Genomic DNA, 19510 nt, shown 5'->3' on the forward strand with positions numbered 1-19510 from the left:
TCAGAAATGGAGAAAGACTGTACACTCTGATGGTACCACCCCTCCCCCAGGCTGCACCCAGAGGGACCCCCTGGTCTATGGTTTCTCCAGGGGGAGAGAGAGAACCCAAGGTGGACATCCTGCTGGGCCTTGTGGGATGCTTTCAGAGGGGCTCACTGGGGTCTTGCTTCACGGGGCTCACTGGGAGAATCTGCAGGGTTTGATTAGTGGGACTCAGATGAGATGGAGAAGGGGGCAGGGCAAACACCAGCCAGTACTCAGTTCTTGGACCGCATTCCTGCTTGCAGCAGACCTGAGCAGAGATCCCAGCCAGCGCTTCTGTCCCTCTGCAGAGCCAAGCCAGTGATTCCAAATGGCTAGGGAGCTCAGTGGGCAGTTCCATCTGATTTATGTCCCCAGCCAAAGAGCCACACCTGCCATGGTGCTCATTCTATGGCCTGTCCAGGCAGGGAAGCAAATGTGCAGCCCTGCTCAACTGCAGAGTATAGCCTCTGGTCCTGCTGACCAGGAGCCTGGCTGGAGAACCTGGGCAGCCCCAGAGCCTATCCTACAGCCGTGCTTGGGCAGGGAGCCAAGCCAGCAGCTCTGTCCAACTGTTACATATATAGCCTCTGGCTCCACAAAACCAAGGAGCCAGACCAGTGACCCTGGGCAGCTTTGGAACCCAGGCTATGGCACTTCCCAGAGGAGGAGCCAACAGCCTACATCCCTGCCCTACATCCTTGCTGCAGTCCAGCCCAGCCTATACCCTTGTTCAATGGTTGGAGACAGCCTGTGGCCTCACCCAGGCAGGGAACCCAGCCAGTGTCTCCACCCAATTGTGGCACATAGGCTGTAGCCCCGTGTGACAAGGGGGTCTGAACAGCAACCCCACTGACCATGGAGCATGGCCTCCAGTGCCACCCAACTGTGGAATCCATCTGGAGGCACCTCTCGACCAGAGTATGGCCAGCAACTTTGCCCAACAGCAGAGCACAGCCGGTGGCCTTGCTCAACTTCAAAACACAGCCTAAGCCCCACCTGATGGCAGGGCACAACGTGAGGTCTCATTGGACCACACCACAAAGGCCTGCTGCAGCCCTACCTGAACATGGAATCCAGCCAGTGGTGCCCTCTGGTCAGGGAGCACAGCCTGAAATCCCACTTGACCAGGGGCGATTATGGAGCCCAGCCTTAGCCGGGCCCAACAGTAGAGTACACCCAGTGGTACCACCATGTCAGGAAACAGCCTGAGATCTGATCCAACCAAAGGTGATTGCAGAGTCCTTGTAGTGGTTCCATCTGACCATGGAGCACAGCCAGCAGCTCTGCCTGCTTCCCTCTAAGATTAGGAACAAGGCAAAAGTGTCCACTCTCGCCACTTATATTTAATATAGTCGTAGGAGTCTTAGCCAGAGCAATCTGGCAAGAAAAAGAAATGAAAGTCATCCAAATCGGAAAGGAAGAAATAAAATTTTCTCTGTTTGTGGATGACATGATCTTATATATAACACATCCTAAAGGCTCCACCAAAAAACTTAGAAGTAATAAGCAAATTTGGCCAAGTTGCCGGATATAAAACCAACATACAAAAATCAGTTCTGTTTCAGTACACTAACAACGAAGTATTTGAAAAAGAAATAAATAAAAACAATCCCATTTACAATAGCATCAAAAGCAATAAAGTATTTCAGAATAAATTTAACCAAGAAGGTGAAAGATCTCTATACTGAAAACTACAAGGCTTTGATAAAAGAAATTGAAGAAGGTACAAATAAATGGGAAAGTATCTCATGTTCATGGATCAGAAGACTTAGTACTGTAAACATGTCCATACTACCCAAAGACATTTATGGACTCAGTGCAATTCCTAAATCAAGAGTCCAGTGACATTTTTTTTTTTTACAGAAATAGAAAAAAATCCTAAAATTTGCATGGAACCACAAGAGATCTTGAATATCCAGAGCAATCCTGAGCAAGGAGAACAAAGCTGGAAGCATCACACTTTCTGATTTCCAACTATATTATAAAGCTATCTATGGTAATCAAAACAGTATGAAACTGACATAAAAATGACACACAGACCAATGGAACAGAACTGAGAGTCAAGAAATAAACCACACCTATATGGTCAACTAATATTTGACAAGGGAGCCAAGAATATTCAACGGAGAAAAGATAGTCTTTTCATAAATGGTGATGAAAAAACTGGATACTCATATGAAAAAGAATGAAAACATCTTTCACCATTCACAAAAATGAACTCAAAATGGATTAAAGACTTAAATGTAAGACTTGTACCATTAAAATCCTAGAAGGAAACATAGGGAGCTCCTTGACATTGGTCTTGCCATTGATTTCATGGATATGACACCAAAAGCACAAGCAACGAAACAAAAATAAACAAGTGGGACTACATCAAACTAAAAAGCCTCTGCACAGCAGAAGAAATGATCAACAAAATCAAAAGGCAACCCATTCCCAGCTGCCATGGGAGTTGCTGTGAGGGTCACAGCTGCCCCCTTTTCAGAAGAATTGCCCTTGGCATGGGCATGGGCGCTGCCTTGTCCTGAGGGTTTTATCACCTTCCCCTCAGGGGCAGTCTGTCACCAAGACTGACCGACACAGAAATATATAAGAGGGTCTCCTTGCCACAAGGCAGGACCAGCTCTGGTACAATTCACACTGCAGGTTCCCTGTGAGGTCAGGCTGAAGATGCTCTCCAGCTGGGACCATATCCTTGCTTAGCTCCTTCTCCTGTCCTGTCTTGTTCCCTCACCCTCCTTTTCCTGAGAATATTCCTGCAAGAAATCATGTGCACCCAAATCCCTCTTTCAGACTCTGCCTCCAGGGAAACTGGACCTAAAACAGCCTATTTTATTGATCAGAGAAATTTCAAGGAAGCTAAATGATATATGTATCACCCATTTAAAAGGGAGTAGACCTAGGGTATCCCCCAGATAGGTCTACTCCCAGTGCCTCTGCTCTTAACCATGATAGGATCCTACCTGAAATGCCCTGGTTTTCTTAGATCCCTGGTTATTAGTGGGGGTTCAAATTGAAGGACCACATAGTTTTCTCCCAGACCCAGAATATATTCTAATTTGGAGGGAGGCCTTATATAGACAAGCTACTGGGCCTTCTTCTTTTTTAAACTTCTCTTCTGAGGTGTCTGCCGCTTTAATAAAGGAAGAGAAGTATGTTGAGAGATCTCACCAGAAGAAGAGAGCATGTTGTCCTGCTTTCAGTGTGGAGAGAAGAAATTTGAGATGATGAGCTGGAGGAGAAAAGACCAAAGAGACCAGGGTAGCTGTCTTCCAGTATTTGACATGGAGTTGTTTTTGGTTTCCTTCTCTGTAGCTGTTCGAGGGCAGAAATCAGGATGATGGTGAAATGTTATGGAAGGTACATTCTGGTTCAATAGAAATAACTTCCTAAAATGACAGGAGTCCAAGGATGGAATGTGCTATGTTGACATGTACTAATTTTTCCGTCACTGGAAGTGTTTAAGAAAAAAGGTGAGGGTTGTTTAGAGTGAATTTTTGCTTTCGATACATTGCAGATGAGACAGCCTCTTAGTTCTGAATTCTAAGAATCTATGCTCAAAAACTTAAAAAAAAAAAAAAGGCTCCCTATTGTTGACACCAAGAATTTTCAATCTTCTTTCTAAAGCAGCAGAAAACTTTTTAAAAACAAAAACTTAAATGAAATTCCATGCATCAAACAGATCAAAGGAAAGACGCTCAGGTTAAAGCTGGAAGGGAGAAGGGAGGAGGGACCAAAGCCCTACCGTCTTAGCATTCCCTCAGTTTTCTGATTTTGAAGCCAGAGCTAAGTCTAAGTTTCTTTTATTTGCATTCAAGACTTTAAAAGTCCTCTGTCGGGGCGCCTGGGTGGCTCAGTTGGTTAAGCGACTGCCTTCGGCTCAGGTCATGATCCTGGAGTCCCTGGATCGAGTCCCTCATCGGGCTCCCTGCTCGGCGGGGAGTCTGCTTCTCCCTCTGACCCTCTTCCCTCTCATGCTCTCTCTATCTCATTCTCTCTCTCAAATAAATAAAATCTTTAAAAAAAAAAAAAGTCCTCTGTCTACGCAATTCTGCTACATTATTCGGTGCATGAGCTCCCGGCTGTAGCCAAGCAGTGTTTTTCATTGTTTCCAAATGCCAGCGGCCCCTGCTGTGTTCACACCACCCCCCTGCCTGCAGTACGCTCTCACACCCTCCCCTCTGCCATTTCTCTGAAACCTGTCTTCCTTCAAGGCTCCGAAAAGGTCCTCCACGAAGCTTCGCTGACCACCCTGGCCTTTGCCTTTGCTGACTGTCCCATGTTCTGTTCTACTGGAATATGGTTTTTGTTGTTGTTGTTGTTGTTGTTGTTTTGGTTTGGTTTGTTTTACTTGGATGCAGCACAACTTTGTATTGTTTTTATTCACGTGCGCCATCCCACCTGACCACTGTGATGATAGATTTCCTGCTTTCTGCATTCCAGGCCTGTGATAGGATCGCACTTCTTGGCCCTCTTGTGGCTGGATGGGGCCATGTCACTGTTGTAGTCAGGGAGTTAGGCGCTGCACATTAGGTCCAAGGTCTGGGCATGTAGGGGGCAGTCCAAGACCCACCAGTCTTGTCCTCTGCCATGGTGATCAGCAACAACTGAGTGGCTATCCATCAGTTTGGGTTCCTGAGTAAGAAGATGTGGAGCAGTGTCTCCAACCAGCCTGCGGTGGACACGCAGCACGAGTGAAAAATAAACCTTTGTTCTTATAAGCCACTGAGAGTCCCCCCCACCCCCCGCCCCATAACCTAGTTTATCCTAATACAGCTGGCTGTTAGGGGACAGTATCCTACACTATTTTGTATTTCTGATGCTCAATGGAGTACCTTGTTCATAGTAGATGCTTAATCAAGATCTGATTTATTTAGCAAACCTTTCTGAAGTGTTTTTGGAAGTTCATCTAAAAATGATTCCTTTCTATTTTCCTGAAGAAGCTGTAAGCATTTTAGGGACAGGAACCCCTTTAGATAATTCCTCTGCCACCATGTCCCCAGCACTGGTCCACAGGAAACTTAAAATGGCCTGCATTGGGGGGGGGGGGATAGGTTGTGGGGTGGGGGCAGTTAGAGAAAGATATTCTAGGAGGGATGAAAACATGACCTGACCTGGACACAGCAGTGGTTAATTCCCGGGAAAGAAGACAAATGAAATGATGCAGTGAGAGAAAGAGCAGCTTCTAGAAAAGTCTGGGCCACAGTAAAGAAGCCAGTGAAGTCATCCTGGGAGGCGCAAGTGAGCTAGAGACAGGGATACACTTGGAAACGTGCTCTGATAAATCTTTCCCTGGAGCTTGAACAGAAAGGTAACATTGTCTATGCTTCAGACACAGCAGACAGATCTGTCCTTGAGCCTGGATTCTGGGTAAACACTCTGGATCTTAGACTTGACATTAGTTTAGTTAGTTTGGAAATTTTCAACCTTGATTTGAAAAAGCACAGGGAGCTGAGAGGTCTCTGAATCACTGACAATCCCTGCCCCCTTTATGGAATACTGAAGGTGTTGACAAAGGAGGAGCTAGGAGAGGCGCAGGGCAGAAGGAGATCAACGGTCAAACGCTCCAAGAAGCCAAGGCAGATGAGAATTCATGGTAGATACTGACAGCGACCAGTCACCAGGGCTTGTCTGTATGCCAGACACTCTTCGACACCATTCTATGTGCTTTACAAGTATTACCTTATTCATCTTCATAGCAAACCTCTGAGCTCAGCAGTGTTGTCTCTGTATTAGAAACGAAAACTGAGTTTCAAAGAAATGAACTGGTTTGTTCAAAGTCACATGGATATATACACACACACATATATATATACTGCTGAATAAAATCTTGCCATTTGCAATGACATGGATTGAGCTAGAGAGTGTAATGCTAAGCGAAATAAGTCAGTCAGAGAAAGACAAATACCATATGATTTAACTCATATGTGGGATTTAAGACACAAAACAAACGAGCAAAGGGGAAAAAAAAAAGAGAGAGAGAGGCAAACCAAGAAACAGACTTAACTCTAGAGAACAAACTGATGGTCACCAGAGGGGAGGTGGGGGGGATGGGTGAAACAGGTGATGGGGACTAAGGGCACACTTACCAGGATGAGCGCTGGGTGTTGTACGGAAGTGTTGAATCACTATATTGTACATCTGAAACTAATATGACACTGTAAGTTCACTAACTGGAATTTAAATAAAAACTTAAAAAAAGGTCACATGGCTGAAAAGTGGTAAAGTGAGGATTGAAACCCAGATTTGTTTCGGTTCAAAGCTTTCATTTTTTTTTTTTTTAATTCCTGCACACTGATCCTGGTGATAGATTGTCATACATCCTTTCAAGATATGAGAAGGAAAAGTGCCAGCATATCTGTTGTCATTGCTAATTACACATGGCACCAGGAGCCAGAGAGCTGGAATGTAATAGAGATAAAGACAGAAAGCCAGAAAATCTCCAAGCCTCATGTGGACCAGTAGTCTCATTGTCTTTCCCCACCCCCAAAGACTGCAATGAAGCAAAACGTAGATGGGAAGTGGTCTTTTTATGAGAGTCTCTTCTACTGCTGAAAGCCAGTGTTGATGGTGCTAAATAATGCACATAATGGATTCAGGTCACTCCTTCGTTAGGCGACTAGTCTGCTAATCAGCATCCACAAGAACAAGCATGCAGGGTTATGATGATGTTCTTTACTGGAGGAGAAGTAGATCTCGAAACAGTTTAGTGTAGGAGAAACTCTGTGCCTTTAAGGGTTCTTTGGATGTGCAAAGGAAGTCCCTTCAAGACTAAGGCTTCTGCATGAATGGGGCTCCCATGAGTTACTCTCCTCTCTCCCTCTCCAGTCTTTCACGACTCTAGAAACCATTCTTCCTCAAGAATGGAGGAAGTTGTGCCTTTGGTTTGGCCCTGAGCCTTGTAAACTCAAATGGCACCTTGGGTTTCTTTTCAGCCACCCTTTCTGGAAGGAAAGGAAATGCTTCCAGTCCACAGGACTGATGTCCTCACTCGTGATCCTTAGAAGAAAGCCCCTTGTCAAAGAGCACTTTTTTCTTTCTTTTAGTTTTCTGTTTTGAGGATTGAGTTAATTATTTACAGCAAATTTGTCATTGTTGGTCTTAGGCGAAGCCCTTCTCTTGTTTTATTTTTACTGATTTATTGATTTTTATCCCCACAATCAACTCCCATCCATGTCCTGCATAGGCAACTCTTCTAATGTTTTAATATGTACTTTTTTAGAGTGTATGTATTTTTATTTTACATAAATGGTTTTAGGTAATATATTTCATTCTGTTGTTTATCTTTTAAAATTAGCACTTATTTTTGGAGAAGTCCCAACTTTACTCAGCTATAATTTCCATAAAATAAAATGCACCCATTTTAAGTGTGTAAATTTTGATGTTTTGACACCTGCGTATAGAACATTTTCGTCATCCTAAAAGTTCTCTCCTGTCCTATCTCAGTCAATGCCCACTCCTCTCACCAGCCCCAGGCAACCACTGATGTGGGTTTTTTGGTCACCGTAGATTAGATTTGTCCTTCCTAGAGTTTTATACAAGTAGATTTACTCAGTATATTCTCTTTTGGTCTGGCTTCTTTCACTCAGTCCAGTGCTTTTTAGATTCCTACATACTGCGTGTAACAGTAATTAAAGCTTCTTTATTGCTGAGTAGTATTCTATTATATGGATAAACTGCCATTTATTTCTTTGCTACTGGATGGATATTTAAGTTGTTTCTACTTATGATAAATAAAGCTGCTGTGAAAATTTATGTATACTTTTTGGAGTCGACATAACTCTTTCTTTATCTTGGATAAATACCTAGGAATGGAATTGCTGGATTGTATGGTAAGTACGTTTAACTTTATAAGAAACCATCAAACTAAAAGAAAACCCCAGGGCGCTTGGGTGGCTCAGTGGGGTAAGCGGCCGACTCTGGATTTCGGCTCGGGTCTTGATCTCAGGGTCCTGGGATTGAGCCCCGCGTCGGGACCTATGCTGAGTGTGGAGCCTGCTTGAGATTCTCTCTCTTTCTCCCTCTGCCTCTTCCCCCCACATCTTTCTCTTAAATAAGTAAATAAATAAATCTTTAAAAAAAACCCAAAACAAAACAAAACAAAACCCCCACCAAACTGACTTCCAAAGTGGTGATACCATTATAGTGAACACTGGTTTTCAACACTCAGCCATATTTATTTGTGTGCACCTAATTCTCCAGCTTACAATAGCCCTCAGCATATTCCCTTATGGACAGTGTGGGGATTTCTTTGGAACATGTACCCAGGTTTAAAATTTCTGAGTCACAACAAATGCTTACACTTAATTGGACTACACATCATTAGATCCTCCCCAGAATGGCTGCTTCCATTTCAGAGTAGGAGCCAGGTTTTGTAGGGCTTGCTACTCTTAGAACTTTGGGATTCTTGTCAAGAAGAACGTAAAATTACAAATTCAAAATTAGGTCCAAAAGTGAATATGTATTGAGAATGAGCTAAGAAATTACAATAGGTTACTGGGACCTTTTAAGATCGTTAGCTTTACTAACGTTTCCTGATTGCAACCTTGTTTGCCCTCCTTAGCTAGAACAATCTAGAATTCTCGGCACTCACAAGAGTCCAAGCAAGCGAGGGGCCCTGAAACTTCGTGAGCTTCATAGTCACTTTGCCTCTGAGCCTCACCCCACCAGCAGTCCATGAAGGTTCCTCTTTTCTCATTTCCCTGACATTTTTTGGCATTATTCAGCTTTCTAACGTTTGCAGTCTATATCCAGCCCGCTGCCTGACTGTGTATGGCCCATGAGCTAAGATTGGTTTTTACATTTTCGAATCGTTGAAGAAAATGAAAAGAATAATATTTAGTGACGTGTAAAAATTATATGAAATTTCAGTGTCTATAAACAAAGTTGGATTGGAACACAGCCCACCCATTTGCTCACACGCTGGGGTCGCTTTTGTGCTACGAAGGCAGAGCTGAGTATTGCAACAGAGACTGCGCAGCCCGCAAACCCTAAAACAGTTACTATGTGGGCCTTAACAGAAAAGGTATGATGACCCCGGGTCTAGAGGGTTCATTTTTCTTGGGGCCAACGGTCTTATTCCATATCAGAAAGGAGATAGTCCTCCTGTTGGTGTGCCCCGGTTTCTGCCCATTTTGATATGATAGATCTTTCCATTATTGTGCTAAAAAGCATTTGGCTCTTTTCTGATCTATCTGCCAGCCTTATGTATCCGTAAGCCATTACTCTACCTCCTTCCACTCCCAGACTCAGGGCCTTACTACAGAAATGCTTTTTTTTTTTTTTTTTTAAAGATTTTATTTATTTATTTGAGAGAGAGAGAGGGAGAGAGCACGAGAGGGGGGAGCGGGAGAGGGAGAAGCAGACTCCCCGCTGAGCAGGGAGCCTGATGCGGGACTCGATCCCAGGACTCCAGGATCATGACCTGAGCTGAAGGCAGTCGCCCAACCAACTGAGCCACCCAGGCGCCCCAGAAATGCTTTGTTATTGCTCATATGCCCATGGGTAAATGCACTTCGGCGGGATTGCTCTGCTTGGGGCTGGAGTAGCAGGGGCGGCTTTATTTCTCACTGCAAATCTCTGGGTCAGCCGGGGTGGCCCTGCCCCGTGTGTCTCTCATTGTCTTTGGACCACGGGGGCATGCTCTTCTCCTGGGAATGGCAGAGGCACAACAAGGCAAGTGAAAACATTCATCACCTCTTAGAGCCTAGGCTCAAGACTGGCACCTTGTCACTTCTGCCCATGCGTCATTGGCTGAAGCAAATCAAATAGCCAAGACAAAAGTGAGGGAGAGCAAAGTGCATTCCCCCTGGGGTGAGATCTTACAAATGTGTGAGTTCAAGTGGGAGTAAAATTGGGGTCGATAACGCAATCTACCATATATTATAGGAAACACCACAATGGGAGCAAATTGGCCTTTCCTTTGGCACCTAGGAAGATGCTACTTGTTCTTCTCAAACACGCACTGTTAAAAGAAGTCTGTCGCCTCCCTGCTCATTGCACTCCACAAATGCTGACAAGTGAGTTTCCGGTGGTGATGGCCATGGGGCCATTAGGTATTTCCCTCTGCTTCTGCCCTCCCCTTACTAATGAACCGCCAACATCGTAGGGTGTCCTCATTGCTGGAGGGAACCCAAGGAACACAGAAGTAGCCCTCCTTTTCTGTCTCATTGCTCTCTCTCTTTTCTTTTACCAGACATGAATTAATAGTAAAAACATTTTCCCCCTTCTTGGCTCCCCAGTTGTATTATAAACTTCCTCAAAGGCAAGGCTGTGTCCTCTTTTTGTTAATGTCTCTTCCCCCCTTATCCTGGCCTCCTCTGGAAGTTGCAGACAAGGTGGTGTATTGAGTGGCCAATCCACCAGTGTGGTTGACTACTTGCCCGTCTGTCCAATCTTCAATGACTGTTCCCTTTCTGGTTCACTGATCATAGTCCGCCATGCTCCTCGGGGCAATAAATACCAGTCTGGACTGCCCAGAATGGAGCCCTCTTCCTGTCTTGCCAGCCCAGAAGCCTCCAAGCCTCCTAATCTCCCCCTGAGCCCCCAGCGTCCATGAAGCTCATTCTCGTGGTTTTGACTATTACCCTGCTCCTGGTCCAGGTCACCCAAGGTAAACAGGATCTCTCCTAAGGGGCAGTGGGTCATGTTCAGGGAATTCTAGGGTCTCTGACAGCCTGGGCTGGGAGAATGGCAGGCTCCACAGAGGCCTTTGGATGATCTCTGTAGCCAAGGGAAAATTTGAGTTGTCTGGTTCCAACTGATCTTGCCAGTGCCATTACTTGACACTCTGATCTCTGGCTCGCTCTGGAAAAGTGGAACATGATGATCTGGGCAGAGGGTATGTGCAAGAGAGAGATTTGGATGTGGAAGACAGTAAAAATAGGTACTTTTCCAAAAACAGTGTGGGGGAGGATTTGAATTTTGATCTATTGTTGCCTCCATGAAAATGGTTCCTGAATTTCTGATTGAGGATTCTTTTAAAAAATATTTTATTTATTTATCAGAGAGAGAGAGAAGGAAAGCACAAGCAGGGAGAGCAGCAGGCTGAGGGAGAGGGAGAAGCAGGCTCCCTGCTGAACAGGGAGCCTGATGCAGGACTCGATCCCAGGACCCTGGGATCATGACCTGAGCTGAAGGCAGATGCTTCACTGACTGAGCCACCCAGGTGCCCCTCTGAGGATTCCGATTCCATTCTCAGGCAACCTCAGTTTATCCGGGCTACTTTAGCTTGTAGGTTCTGCAGAGCAGCTGTTCCTGATTATCTTGGCTGGTTAAGACCAGCAAAACGGCCTAGGATGTTGTGGAGAAGGGAGTAGGACATTCTTGGGAATTTTACCGATGCCCTAGAAGATGTCCAGATGGATTTATTTCAGATTCCTGTCCCGTTTCATTGATATGGTCAGAGAGGGTACTGAGGGCAAAGGGGAAAGGGAGCTGATACGGGACACCTGGTTACACTATACTATGGGGGAGACGAAACCATGGAGAGAGGGGGACTGCCTGTCTCCCCCAAAGGAGCTGGCCAGGGAGGGGAAGCTGCCCAATAATAGGTCCCAGGCCACGGAGTGGGGAGGACTTTGGGATTGTGACTGAGGACACAAATGGGAGAAGAAAGGATAATGGCCCATCATCTCTCCTAAATCTGGAGGATGCCTTGTAAGGGCTTCTTCCCCATATATGTCCTGTTTCCCTTACTACTGGCTTCTCTGCTGGACTTTGACCTCCCCCTTCCCCCAGCCCTCTGCTTTATTTCAAGACTGACCCTGCCTTCTCCTTTTTTTTTTGTTCTCTCCTTCCCTTTTGATTGCAGCCATGTATTGCTGGGGTAAGTTGGGAAGGTGCAAAACAACGTGTGAACAGAATGAAGTATTCCATATATTATGCACAGATGAAGCTAAGTGTTGTGTAAACCCCAAGAATGTACCTGTCAAAACTTGATCCTTGGGGCACCTGGGTGGCTCAGTTGGTTAAGCGACTGCCTTCGGCTCAGGTCATGATCCTGGAGTCCTGGGATTGAGTCCCGCATCGGGCTCCCTGCTCAGCAGGGAGTCTGCTTCTCCCTCTGACCCTCCCCCCTCTCATGCTCTCTCTCTCTATCTCATTCTCTCTCTCAAATAAATAAATAAAATCTTAAAAAAAAAAACCCAAAACTTGATCCTTAAGTGCACCTGGAAGCCTGGGGTAAGCTGTATAGTCTGACCCCTCTAGCCCAACGTTGAGTCCAACATCATTAGAGCCCACAGTTCTATTAAATCATTCTTGGCTGTACCATTTGCGTCTGGCAGTTCGGCCTCATTATACTTACAAATCAATAACAAAGGAAAGTGTGTGTGCAGATTAGGGAGAACAGGATGGACCAGTAGGTCGTAATAATCTATTTTGCACATCACTCCTAGCCTGCTGGCCCATAGCTCGTCCCAGATGATATAAATGAAGAATGTTCGTTCCATCCATTTGATTCTTGTTTTCTAGACCAGCACTGCCAATAGAACTTTCTGCAGTGATGGAATGTCCCGTCTCTGTGTTGTCCAATATGGTAACTACCAGCCACAGGTGGTTATTGAGCCTTCGAAATGCGGCTAGTGAATAAGTGCACAGAGTGACCTGTTGCATCCTTGTTTGTAATGCAAAAGCAAAACCCAAAAGCATTCTAAATGTCCATCAGTAGGAAAATGAAGTATCCATGCTAATGACGACTATGTTTCACCTAAAAAAGATGATGTAAACATACCTAACTCCGCAAGACATATCGTGGGATGAAAAAAGAAAGACATCCCCTGAAATGGAAAACAAAACCTCAGTTTTCTGAAGGTGTGTATATATGTATAAAGTCAGCAGGGGACAACAATGCAGATGCAGATCATTTGTTTTTTAAATCATTCCATAAATACATATTATGTGATTTTTATTAATATCTTTTCCCCTGAAAAGACATTAAGCTCCATGAGGATAGAAAAGAAAAAGAAAAAGAAACGTGGCTAGTGTAACTGGGGAACTGAGTATTTAATTTAATTTAATGTAATCTATACTTATGTTTAGATAGCTAAGTGTGGGTAGTGGTTATCATAATAGACACTGTAGCTTTAGGCTCTTGAAATACAGGCTGCTTCTTTTTCTCTACTTTCACTCCAAAAGGCTGCAACCCTCCCTGGATAAGACCTGCAAATCTACCCTGTTAGGGACTCCAGGATTGTGTCTCATCATTTTCTTCAACCTGCAGAGAGAGCTGGTATCAGGCCCCATGTGGGTTCCTGCTCCATCTCTTTCCTTTCCTCCCAGTTGGGGCCACATGATATTGAATTGTGGGCTAGTCTTTTTCCAGGACTGATCCTGAACTGAGACAATGGGTATCTTCCCATCACCTACTCACTCTCCAGTCCCTTCATATGAGAACGCTAAAACTGGCCTTAGCCGTATGGCTTGCCTCCATCATCCCCAGCGCACCCCTCTGCTGTAACTTCCAGCCTCAGTGTCTAAGTCTTAATGAAAGTGTCAAAGGAAGAACACTGGATTCAGAACCAGAAGGTCTAGATTCAAATCCTTGACCACATATCCGCTGCATGATGCTAGGCAAGGCATTTAACCTTCTCTGTTTTATCTTCTCATCTCTAAAGTGAGGATTCATCCCACCAGAGGCACAAGGCTGTTGTAAGATTAAATGAAATAACAGGTAGGAAATGTCCAGCACAGAGGCCAACGCACATTTGATTCCCGTTAAGACTCCGGAGGCCCTCCTCTTCCCTTCTCGTATCAGGTCCGCCATCATGGCCCCTTGAGTCTTCCTTGGCAATGCCTCTGTACAAACCCTACTATTACGCTCTGCTCTCTTGGCTCAGTCCCTCCTTGGTGTCTTTCCTCTTCTTTCTCACACCTGGTAATTCCACCCCCCCCCCCGCCAGGTTACTTGAGCAGGCATAGAGAGTGAAAAGATCATTTTCTTTCTGCCCAGTTATTGGAAGGAGAGCCAGGACTTTGTATTCTAAATCCTGGCCTTCCTTTGCCATTGGGGAACTGAAAAAAAAATGTATGTGTGTGTGTGAGAGAGAGATAGAACGAGTTTCAGGGGCTGCCCTGAAGACAACTCTCCCCCCCCCATCTTTGTTAGAGAGACCCAGGCACAAGGAATGCAGTTAGACAGGATTGTCTCAGGAGGCGTGGGATGGAGATTTCAGCTTCAAGTTCAGAAGAGGAGTGGCCTGGCGTTTGGCGGTGTTGAATCTCCGCACAACAGGGAGAAGAGATGGGGGTTTGGTTCCCAGGCTGTTTGATAAAGCGCCCCGAGGTGCTAAGTCCTTGGATGGGACCGCCGGCATGGAGACAGCCACTGTGATGGTTGTGGTCCTGGGAGACACAGCACAAGCCTCCATGGCTGGGCCTGTGGTCAGCGGGGAGGGCCCTGGTGAGCAACAATTCTCCAATGCCCAGAGCTGCCCGATGAATGGCTGGTGGAATTCATCAGCAGTAGCCCGAGCATGAAGAGCAAGAGAACTGGAGATCGTCATCATGAAGTAAGGAGCAGGTTCCTCCTCATTTCCCAGAATCATGGGGTCCTAGTAGGATCAAGAGGAGGAAGGCAGAAGACCCCAACAGTCACTGACATTGGGCATCTCCCCAACTTTGTAAGTGGCATCTTGGAGCTGAATTTAAAACGCACATAAAGAAATAAAGCATTGGCCGAGGCTTGAGCGTGGTGGCGCCTTCATGACTGGTGTGTGGCTATTAACGTGTTAACGACTCTCAGAAGCAACCCTCTCACCAGCACCGTGTCATGGCACATTGCTTGAAGCAGGATGCAGTCGGGGACATACTGGTGTAGCGGCATCTCCAGCTGCCAGCCCCTCTATCATAGCCTCGCCACACTTGCATGCAAACTTGGCCTCATATTGCCTCTCTCAAGCCAAAGCCCCTCATCTGGATACTTCCTGCCTCACTGGGAAGGCGAGGAGAAGACGTGAGTACGTGCAAGTCAAAGAAGTCTGTCGAAGGCTGTGATTTTATGGTGTTCGTTTCTTCCACCTTCTTGTCATATATTTTTTAAAGATTTTATTTATTTATTTGAGAGACAAAGAGCAGAAGCAGGGGGAGGGGCAGAAGGAGGGGAGAGGGACCAGCAGAGTTCCCACTGAGCTGGGAGCCTGACTCAGGGCTCGATCCCAGGACTCCGAGATCATGACCTGAGCTGAAGTCAGATACTTAACAGACTGAGCCACCCAGGGGGTCCCCCTTCTTGTCATATTATTAACCTCACAGGTTAGAGGGAGGGTTCGCTGAGATAGAGTAAAAGTACATGGCCTGGGGGCACCTGGGTGGCTCACTTGGTTAAGCGACTGCCTTCGGCTCAGGTCATGATCCTGGAGTCCCTGAATCGAGTCCCGCATCGGGCTCCCTGCTCGGCAGGGAGTCTGCTTCTCCCTTTGACCCTCCCCTCTCTCATGTGCTCTCTCTCATTCTCTCTCTCTCAAATAAATAAATAAAATCTTAAAAAAAAAAAAAAGTACGTGGCCTGTGTGGGACCTGCTGGGAACTCGATCGCTAGCACTTGCCTCCCCCTCTGCACCATGGGATTCAGGCTGCAGGGCGTGGGCAGCCTTTCAGGAGCTGAAAAATGCAACTGTGCAGATTTCAGGGGGTGGGGGGTGCAGGTCTTAGAGAACTGGCCAGGCCGGGCTGTACCGTGTGGGAGGCATTACCAAGGCTGAAGCTACGGTCTGTTCTGGTCTTGGCAGGATCCGGGAGATACCACACAGTTCCCAGGGGCCAAGTTGGCTCTCTGACCAAGGTCTGCCTCTTTCCCTATCTCCTGGTCTCTTCGCCCATGGTGGCTTCTCCCATACTGGCCACGTTGGCAACCCGTGCCCCCTGCTGCCCACTGCCCTTAGCCTTGGCCCGGTCTCCTGGCTTAACAGAAAATCACCAGGCAACTGTCATGCTGTGGAGTCAGAGCACGTAGGGGCTCGAGGGGGACCGTGGGGCTGAACTGGACAGAACTCTAGGCCCTGGCACTTGATGGTCTGAGAACAAATACACATGTGCACATGTACTCAAGAACATACAAACAGGGCGCCTGGGTGGCTCAGCCGGTTAAGCGACTGCCTTCGGCTCAGGTCATGATCCTGGAGTCCCTGGATCGAGTCCCGCATCGGGCTCCCTGCTCGGCAGGGAGTCTGCTTCTCCCTCTGACCCTCCTCCCTCTCATGCTCTCTCTATCTCATTCTCTCTCTCAAATAAATAAATAAAATCTTTAAAAAAAAAAAAAGAACATACAAACACACACCCACCTGATTACAAGTCTACACACAAATGACATGCAAGTATAAACATACTCACACATAAATATTCAAGTACTCACATATACAAAGTACCCACAAATAACCCAGGCACACAAAATATACATAAAATGCACAAAATGTGAGCATACACAGCTATGCACAAATTTACACATACACACAAGTACATATAAACACAATGTAAGGCAAATATAATCTCAGATCCCCAACTAGAGATGCGCTATAGCAATTAACCCATCTTTTTCTGTTTCTCCTTATCTCAGTCAAGGCTGTTTCTCTGAATCATCCCATGCTTCCTGGCAATCTCTGTCTACAAGGATTCATAAAGGGGCTTATGAAATATTGCAAAGAACTGTCGCAAGGCGGGGCCTGGAATCCCCAGAAAGAACTTCTGGTCTGTTACAATAATAAAGCAGATCTTTCTACTGCAGGCAGGAAGTGTCAGGTGTGTTATGTCCTCACTAAATACTTTCTGTGGATTCGCTCATCTGACAGACTGAGCCACCCAGGGGGTCCCCCTTCTTGTCATATTATTAACCTCACAGGTTAGAGGGAGGGTTCGCTGAGATAGAGTAAAAGTACGTGGTCCTCCTTAATAACCTTAATAAACCTACGAAGTCGGTACGATTATTACCCCATTGTACAGCCAAAGAACCAGGTTCAGAGTTGATAACATTTTCTAAGGTACTACAGGTAGCAGACGAACTTCAGAACCCAGGCTTGCCAACATCCTGCTCTGCTGTCCGGTTCCGTGCCAAGTCCTGCAGACGCTGAATGACATCCTCAAGGACATCCAAGCAGCTCCGTTCCCAGCTCTGGACCAGATAGAACGCCTGGGATCTCCACTGCCCTTGCTGGATGTTTTCTCCTTTCACTCCCTTTCTGTTTGTGCTCTGCTGGCGACAATGCAGGCCGTGTGATGATTTCTCCCTGGAGGAGAAAGAGCCTCCTTGCTAGCCTTCCCTTGCTTGCCTCTGCCTTGGCAATTATCTTCAGTCTGGACTGCCAGAGTGATTTTTCTAGGCTAAAAAAAAAAAAAAAAAAAAAAAAAAATCTGACCATGCCCCCACAGTCCTCTCTAAAAGATCTTACTATTCCCCATGGCTCACAGGCCGGCTTCCCCAGCCCTGAGCATGGCATTGAAGCTCCCCGCCCCCCACACGTGGTGGCTGCCTCATGTCCCTCCAGGTCTCCCCTTCTGTTTCAAACATTCACAACCACAGCCGTGTGCTGACCATTCTCCTGACTTCCCTCTGCGGAAATCGGCTTTCTCTCGTCCGTTCTTCTCCCCACCCAGGAAGCCCTGGAGCAGTTCATGTCCTCTGACTAAGCCTCAGTTTTGTTAGATGTGATTTGGAGGTTTATGATTGCCCCTTCTGATGGTAATAAAAAAGATAAGTATGAGGATGACGATAATAATGATAATGAAAAACAACAATAATAATGATAAATAATTATTCAACACCTACTATGTGTCAGGTACTTTGCTAAGCAATTTACATAAGTTATCCATCCCATTTAATTAAATCAGAGATAGTTCTGATCTGTATTTTATCGTAGGATGCTCAGGAAATTTACCTCGCTCGGGGTCAACAGGTATCAAATGTCAGGGCCAACACTCAAATTCAAATCTGTGTGAAATCAAAACCCATGCTCCATTCCTGGTATTCTAGGATTCTAGAATTCTCTTCTCTCTTCTCCTTTCATAGTTTCTGAAGTGCTGCCAGAAGCCCAATCCTTATTCAGCTTCTTGAGATGCTGGACCGAAGGGACACAGTCCATGTGCTTTCTCTACACTCTGGAAGGACTTGGGTTACTACCCCATTAGATCACTTCTCCCAGGTCACTTTCTCAGTGTATGTTATTTATTCAGACCATAGGTATTTATTAAGTTCCTGTGATGTGCTGGGTGTGTCAGAGGTTGTTAGCTCTTCCCCAATACCCTTCCTTCCCTTCTTCTTAGTAAGACTACCCCTGCATTTTAGCTAGCCATGGTTGCCCAGAATAAAGAAAACCTTTCCAGCCTACCCTGCAGCTAGGTGTGGCCATCTGAATAAGTTCTGGCCAATGTGCTGAAGTGGAAGAGGTGTGTGCAGATTCTGAGGGGCGTCCCTTAAAGGGAAAGGCGTGCACTTCATTTCCCTCTTTCTCTTCTCTGGCAGGAATTGGGACAGCCCTCTTGGGTCATCAGACAAAGCTGCCTGGGCAGGATGGCAGAATGCCAAGCTAGGGGCAATCTTGCTCCCTGCCGAATCAGGAAGCTGCCTGACCAGATTTGTCCGTAAGAAAGAAATCAATGTCTATCTTTTGGAATCTTTGTTTGGGGAGAATGTCTGTTCAAACAGTTGAATTAATATCCTAATCCAGGTGATGTTATGGGCAGTGGGGTTACAAGGCAAATTTCTGACATTCTAATGGGGGAAGACACAAAGATTAACCATGTAAAATAAAGTTGAAAAGAACAGATAAATCTAAGCAGGTCATGAATCAAGTTATAATGACATGGAGTGACTGTAGGTGGGAGTACCCTCATCTAGGGTGACCAGGAAAAGCCGATCCAGGAGATGACATTCGAGATGAGACTGAATGATAAACAGGAGCCGGCCCTGGAAGGTCTGCAGGAAGAACTTTACAGGAAGAACAAATAGCAAATGCTAAAGCCCTGAACTGGGAACTAGATTGGCAAGTTCAAGGTTCAGAAAGACATGCCCATGTATCCTTCTGTTAGAAAGTTGAGAATAAGTATTTTTTAATAGATATTCGTGTATTTTTAAATATATATATTTAAATTTATTTATGAGAGAGAGAGCACGAGTGGGGGTGGGGGGATCGGGAGGGGCAGAGGGAGAGGGAGAAGCAGACTTCCGGCTGAGCAGGGAGCCCCACCGACCTTGGGACTTGACATAGGGCTGGAACCCAGGACCCCAAGATCAAGACCTGAGCCAAAAGCAGATGCTTAACCAACTGAGCCACCCAGGTGCCCCCCAATATGTATTTGTGTATTAATTAATTTGTTCTCTTGTGGGTCTTGAGAGGCCAACGGGCTTTCATCTGACTGTCTCCTCAGCAGGAAGGAAACCCACTGTTGGCATGGGTGCTGGCCAGTTTCCCACACTCTCATCTTGTGCTTGGCTACATCTGCTACACACTGTCCTTTGGCCTGGCTGATCTCATATAAATCCTCTCCCGCTAGAATT

General features: G+C 46.0%; 1 protein-coding gene across 1 annotated transcript; it reads left to right on the forward strand.

Annotated features, from left to right (window-relative positions):
• The first annotated feature begins 10578 nt into the window (after positions 1–10578).
• On the forward strand, positions 10579–12076 carry DEFB121 (defensin beta 121). The gene is made up of 2 exons (XM_035005670.1): positions 10579–10636; positions 11837–12076. Exons 1-2 carry the CDS (start codon positions 10579–10581, stop codon positions 11962–11964), a joined length of 186 nt encoding a protein of 61 aa, XP_034861561.1. The 3' UTR covers positions 11965–12076.
• Positions 12077–19510: the final 7434 nt, after the last annotated feature.

This window comes from Mirounga leonina, unplaced genomic scaffold (assembly GCF_011800145.1).
Source record: "Mirounga leonina isolate KUSES-001 unplaced genomic scaffold, KU_Mleo_1.0 Mir_150, whole genome shotgun sequence".
In the NCBI taxonomy this organism is placed as follows: Eukaryota; Metazoa; Chordata; class Mammalia; order Carnivora; family Phocidae; genus Mirounga; species Mirounga leonina.

What these genes read in the sequence shown, in the direction of transcription:
- DEFB121 (XM_035005670.1), top strand. Translation starts at nt 10,579, where the DNA reads ATGAAGCTCATTCTCGTGGTTTTGACTATTACCCTGCTCCTGGTCCAG. An exon ending in CCTGGTCCAGGTCACCCAAG is followed by an intron (nt 10,637 to 11,836) that starts GTAAACAGGATC and finishes TTTTGATTGCAG; the next exon opens with CCATGTATTGCTGGGGTAAG.